This window comes from Rattus norvegicus, chromosome 19 (assembly GCF_036323735.1).
Source record: "Rattus norvegicus strain BN/NHsdMcwi chromosome 19, GRCr8, whole genome shotgun sequence".
In the NCBI taxonomy this organism is placed as follows: domain Eukaryota; kingdom Metazoa; phylum Chordata; class Mammalia; order Rodentia; family Muridae; genus Rattus; species Rattus norvegicus.
Window position 1 is genome coordinate 17,172,857 of NC_086037.1, and position 6,584 is coordinate 17,179,440.

General features: G+C 43.8%; 1 protein-coding gene across 1 annotated transcript; it reads right to left on the reverse strand.

Annotated features, from left to right (window-relative positions):
* Positions 1-2,277: 2,277 nt before the first annotated feature.
* LOC134483178 (uncharacterized) lies at positions 2,278-6,314 on the reverse strand. The gene is made up of 5 exons (XM_063278443.1): positions 6,081-6,314; positions 4,893-5,052; positions 4,284-4,427; positions 3,484-3,650; positions 2,278-2,772 (listed from the first exon to the last, which is right to left on the reverse strand). Exons 1-5 carry the CDS (start codon positions 6,205-6,207, stop codon positions 2,708-2,710), a joined length of 663 nt encoding a protein of 220 aa, XP_063134513.1. The 5' UTR covers positions 6,208-6,314; the 3' UTR covers positions 2,278-2,707.
* Between the last annotated feature and the right edge of the window lie 270 nt (positions 6,315-6,584).

The window sequence follows — 6,584 nt, forward strand, 5'->3', positions numbered from 1 at the left end:
AGAGTGGCCCAGCTCCAAAACCAAATGTGTGCCCACATTGCAATGGCTCCGGTACTGTTTCACCTCAGCTGCGGAGATCTCAGGATCCATGAGTGTCCAGCACGCACACACCCAAAAGAGACAGTCTTAGGGGTCTTAGGCAGCACTGAGGGTGGTGAGCCTCTGCCTCACGGCTCAACGGCCCTGACCTTGGCATTGTTTGGGCACAAGAGAGCAAAGTGCTGGGGACAGACAACCTGCAGTCTACCATGCTGGAAGGGCATGACTAACACTGATTGATCACATCCATGTGACTACTGAAGCTTTTCCTGCTCTCTGTAGTGGTGACCTTACAGAAACCATGCACACCCGGTTTAGACTGTATTAAAGTAGCCACCATTTCAGGGTTCCCTGCAAGGTGCCATGGGACAGTAGTAGCATGAGTCTGCATGTATCTCGACAGTTTTCACTAGGGACTACACACACACACACACACACACACACACACACACACACACACACACAAACACACACATACACACACACTTCCTGACATGGTGCACATTCTTTGCACACAGAAGAAAGTGAGTAGTAGTGAAAACACACCAATCATGGAATTGATGGAGGGAGTTGTGGGCAGAAGCTGGGGTTTAGAGTTACTTAAAGGCCCTATGCAGGCTCTCCTTTTGTTGGAGGAGAAACTTCAACTGCAATGTGGTTCTTTATTTTCTTTCTCTAAAGCACAGAGGGCTAGGGTGGATCTCAGGGCTTTGAGCATGTTCGGCAAGTGCAGTCACACTGAATTAAATCCTAGGGCTGGAACCCTATTAATCTTCTACAGAATTATAGAGCAGCCTGGATGAAGACTCTTAGCTGAAAATGTGGACAACTCAAGACAGGTACTGGACAATGGCTGTCAGACTTGACTGAAGACTGGAAATGTTTTGCTATCTCACAGGAAAAGAAGGCCCCTCCCACTACACTGTACTCTAAGGACATTTTATTCAGGATAGGATGACATGAACTATTGTCTCACGTCACAGATGTCAGCACAAAGTATCCAAGGTATTGTATGCCAATGGTAGCATCAACAGAACAAAGCACACAGTGTCATGAAGACATAAATTATGAGTTTGTGTAGCAAGACCCAGGCCTCTTCCAGGTTCTTAGATAGTAACTGAGAACCTCAAATACGGTAGTGATGTGATAGTGTGGTGTAAATCTAGTTACAACTAGTTTTGACACAGATGACACTTTTTGTGTCATGGTCAGCTTATAGTGAATGACTAGACCTAAGCATGAGAATAACCAAATACTACATTGCTTCTCTAGCTGCTGAGCTTCTAAAAGCCCTGGGGTGACAGCAAGCTTTTGTGGACATACTGGATTGGTTCTTCTGTACTTTAACTCTCTGAGTCACCTGCACTCTCAGCAAGTTAGATGAATTCCACAAATTGGAAATCAGTCACCTGGAAAAAATACATTCTCAATACGATCCCAGATTGGCCATGGAAAAAGGGTAGCTTGAACTGTCCCACCTAGGTTGGGCTTGCACAGGCTTGCTCTCCAAAAGAAACCTGTGTTCACAGCTGCAGGCTGCATTCACTATGGATGCTTTGAGGTTCCTTCCTAAACTGCTTAGATTACAATAATTTTCTTGCTAACAATCAAAAAACTGATTATGCCAAGCTGGCCTACAAGAAGCTAGTTTCTATTCTGTATTTTATCAGATGTGCAGAATACATATGGTCATCATTGATAACAGGTGAATGATCTGCTCTAATATGGATACTAAGTGATGCTGGAGGACGATCCTGACCCACAATGAGCAGTGGGGACACCAGAGCCCTGTAGGGATGCCTGGCAACCTAACACGTTGAGCACGCACAGCTCAGTAAGTTCCCTGTGAACACACATCTCCTGAGATCTCTCTATTTAATCATAGGTGATCCTGTCCACCTAATACAGCACCTCATGTGGAATAACAAAAGCCACCTGCAGGAGATGTGGTGATGACTCACAGGGTAGAGCACCTGCTGCTCTCTCAGAAGAACCACATGGACCCTAATAATTGGGTAAAGTGTGTCAGTGATTACATCATAAAGTGTGTGTCCGAGGAACAGCCACATTCTCCACACAAAAGACACTGTCACACTGAGTACCCCTTGGTGACTTTGAATTCACTTATTAGCCCAGGATCCATGGAACATGCAGAGATCCATGTGTAGCTGTCAGTTCTAAGTCCACAGGAGGGGACAGAACCCTTGAGTAAGAATGATGGTCTTAAGAGTCAAGAGATAGAATTCAATTTTTATTCATAACAAATACATTTTTACAACAAAACAGGATTAAAATGAATAAAAATATTTAAAAATATTTGAAAGTAAAAATAGTAACAAGAACATATAAATATGAAACAACAAAAAGAAAACTTCAATTAAAATCATAACAAAAATATTTCTAAAAGCATATTCTTAAGGAACATTTAGAAGCACAGATGTATTGCTGTTTCTCCTCTAGCCCACATAATGAAAGGCGGTCCCCCAAGTTGTCTCTCAAGTGCTGTTTTCTGAGAAGAAAGTAAGACTTCAATCAGTCAGGCTGGCTTAGTGGTATATAAATTTAGCGTCTCTAAGAAATGACAAATTAACTCAGAGGATGAATACTCATCCAAAAAATGTTGTTACCATTCAGGATGTTGGTCATCAGGGACTCCTGAGAAAGCAACTTATTCTTCAGGAAGCTCTCTTACTGCTGTGTGTCCAATTCCAGCTCTCTTGCACTTTCTGAGACCTGGGAGAGGAAGGCAGTTTTTCAGACACTGATTTGGTGGGGAAATGCAAGCCAGCTGTCAGAATGCTGCCTTCTACCACCTCAGTTCTATTGGACAGTCGACATGGACATTTTAAGTGATATCATTGTTGCTAACTCTGTGGGCAGGGCAAAATCTCCAGAGAGCCTCACAGTAATGTGGGTTGACAATATGGGACCCAGACTTATACCAGTGCAAACCAAGAACAGGGCAATGGCAAGAGACCTCATCAGGTTGCAGGAAGAAAGGAGATGTCCATATGTCACCAAGGATAAAGCCAATGACAAGTACTAATTTGACATTTGCACTTGGTTCTTATCCCAAAGGTGCTTCCTACACAAGAGATCACATGACCACAGAGTGTCATTTGTCAAAGAACCAAGAACTTGTTCAAAACTCTACATAGGATCCAATGTATCACATGGATATGCAATAATATGATATGTTATTCATCTGTCACCATTTCTAGACTGCAGCTTCAAAACGAGCAGCAAAATATGCTTGCACAATAATTCAGTTTCTGAAAAGTGGTTAACTTCCCAGAATACTTGTGCATAGGCAGAGCAATGAACAATTCCATTACATGAGGTGGTTGGCTGGTTGTGAGTGTAAATTAGAAAGGTGGTAAGAGAAGCAAAGATGTATCAAATTGGCAAATTTTATCAGATATTGTTAAGCTAACAGGTCCCTACCTGATAATGCTGGTTCTGGCCGTTGATGGTCTTTATCTTTCTTGTTAAAGTCAACCAAATATTTCTGGTTCAGTGCACAATCAAGATGTACCTCCTTGCTCTCCTGCTTCAGTGGGACCAACTTCTTCCTACATGTGTTCTCCATCAGGAGCTGGCTGAGCAGGTTTCTGGAAATACAGTCTGCATAGTAAGATCATGCTGGCCCTTTCTCCCATTCCTACTCCCAAGTCCCACTAACTCTACCAGGTCCCAGATACCCATGAAGACTTAATAAAATGCATCTTGATACATATAAGGCTGCTGCACAGAACATAAAGAGTTAATTCGGGGAAGAATAAATTGTTTGCTTGGCCTGACACCAATTAGTGTCCACACCTCTGAGAAAGAACATGGATCCACAACTATCCATGAAAGCCCAATGCATGGGGGCAACATGAATTAGTACTGGGCCAACACCCTCAAAAGAGGTCAGTAGAACCAAGAGAAGGTCATGCTAACCATGTGGTCCACGCACTGAGTGTTGTAAAACCTGGTGTGACACCATAGGTCCAGGTCAGCCTAATAAACTTCTGCTGACTTCAATCAGTGCTGTTCTCTCTAGAGCCTTTTGAAGATGCCTCGACAATCCTGGGATGAGGAACAGTCTTTTATGGAACTGAAAACTGAGTCCTAATGACCCTGGAACACTGATGGGTAAATAGCACAAGAGATAGAACCAGAGCTGAAGACCGTCCAATCCAGAACAAAGAAAGTCAGAAATGGCCATTTCACAAGTGATAGCCTTTCTGACCAGGACTTACCTAGAGAAGGTAATCTCCTTCTTCAGCTTATGGTTGTTCTCATGGACCTCAGTGTTCTCCATCTCTAAGTTGTGCAGAATTGACATGACCGCCTCCTCCATTCTCTCCAGGTCTTCATAATATGGATTTGGCCTGAAGTGTGACCTGGCCCCAAATGATAGAATACAATGAACATCGGCATTTAGGAATATATGAACTCAGGGTGGGTCCTAAATTACCCCAGGCTGCTGCCTGGATCTTCCAGCACTCAGTCACCTGCCTAGCAAGTACAGAGACTCACCATAAACTCACTGCAATTACAATCTTGCAAAGCCACCAGCTGTCAAGGGCTTTGCAAATGCACACTGGGAACTCACTCTCCCTGACTTTATCCCTGAATTCTTCATTCAGACCACAAGTTCTGCTTTAAAATAAATGGAAGCAGATGAGTCCATTTTCAATCTCACTCCTCAGGAAGGGTCAGGTTCTGAATCTCCACTATATGGGAGGTGAGGTTTAGCACAGGGTGGTTAGGGAGGCACAGCTTTCTAGAACCCAAAACCTTAATAGGATAAGAAGGTGACCTTGCAGACCCAGGAATGAAACAAGAGCATTTGGAGCGATTCATACCTGTTCTTCATGGATCTCTCTGTCAGAAACCTCAGGCGATCTCTCAGGTCATTTCTCTCCTCGGTAATGAGCTGCAGCTCTTTAATCAGCCTCTCCTTTTCCTTCTTGGCCTGATTCTCGCTTAGTTCAGTGCCAGGGGTTGATGTTTCTCTCCCAGCGTCTGTAGGTAGAAGAACACAAGTGAACCTGCATGGGGAGAATGAATAGAGTGTTCATAGACCTCAGTGAGGCCTAAACAGGAGAATAAGCCAGGAACCCAGTGTCACTGCTAGGCGATTGGTCTATGCTTAAGAGGCCTCCTCAGTGGATCTCAGTTCTCCCACTACTCTATAGATACCAAGAGACATAAGCAGCCAGGTGTTCCCTATGCCGGACATCACGTGCTTACATGTACCACGGAGATGGCTTCTCCAGGATTATCATCAGCTGAACAGGGTACAGCTTGGTTTCAGGACCCTCACTCCTGTGGCTTCAGAACTCAGATGATAAATTCACCATCCAGAAAACTTGAGTGATTGGAGACACTCAGATGCCCTACCCTGATACTCTAAGCCAACAACTTTGGATTTAAAACGCATTTCCAGGGAGGATATGTTCAACAGACTTATCAGTGTCCCTATGTGAAATACCAAATGCCCCAGAAGTGCGAATAGGTTACATGCTGAATCTTGGTCTACACGATCCAAATAGTTTTGGTATTTTAGAAACATGTTTGTAACACACACTCTAATATAAAGCTAACGATGACCCTGCCAGTTAGAAGAAATCAGAGAAGGTCTAAGAACATAAGGTTATTGCCTGGAGCACAATCTCTCCCTGTTACTACTGTCAGATACCCACTGTATTTAAAGAAGCAATGATAGTGAAATACATTGCTGCCCTGTCTAAACTCAGAAAAGGTGGACCCTCCATGACTACTGATGAGGTTATTATATCAATGTAACATAACAAATGAACTGAAAAGTAAAGACCAGAAGTCCACAGTATAATAGCATTGGCCTTACCATATCCTCCCAGTGGGGATGGGGAAACTAAAGTTCTGAAATCCTGACTTTCAGGAATTGTGATATTCATGGAAATTCAATTCCTTTTCAGATGCTCCAGTTGTTGTGGCCCATTGCTAGAAAGGTCAGCGTAAGCCTGCAGCCACCCTGGCAGGAAGCTCAAAATACACTGCCCAGAACTTACTCCACATTCCCCAGAAGTGCTGTCTTTGTCCATCATTACTTTGAGACGAAAGGCCAGACTCCTTCACTGTAGTCTCTCCAGAATCGACGTTCCCCCTCCCAAAACGCTTGCGAAGACGGGAAAACATGTCTTAGCTTGTAACCGCCAGACTCAGACTGAGAGAAACTAGGGCACTGGTTGTCACTACAACACTGGTGACATCACAGAGGATGCCAGAACTCTCTAGGAGACAATAGAATGTCCAAGAAGGGACAGCTGATGTCATGGGGAGCAGACTTTGCCTCCCTGCTAATGTTCTCCCTGTACTGATCATAAGCAGAGGTGCCCTTTCCAGGAGACTTTCCTGGGGCAGAGCCACTGAGCATCTCCTGCTTCCAAAGCCAAATTTTCCTCAAGGCTTGAGTATAAAAACCTTAGTAATTCCTATGCATCTAAATGAATGTTTCCTTTCAAATCTTTCCCAAAAAATGTCTCATCCTAACTCAAATTGTCCTCATTCACCAA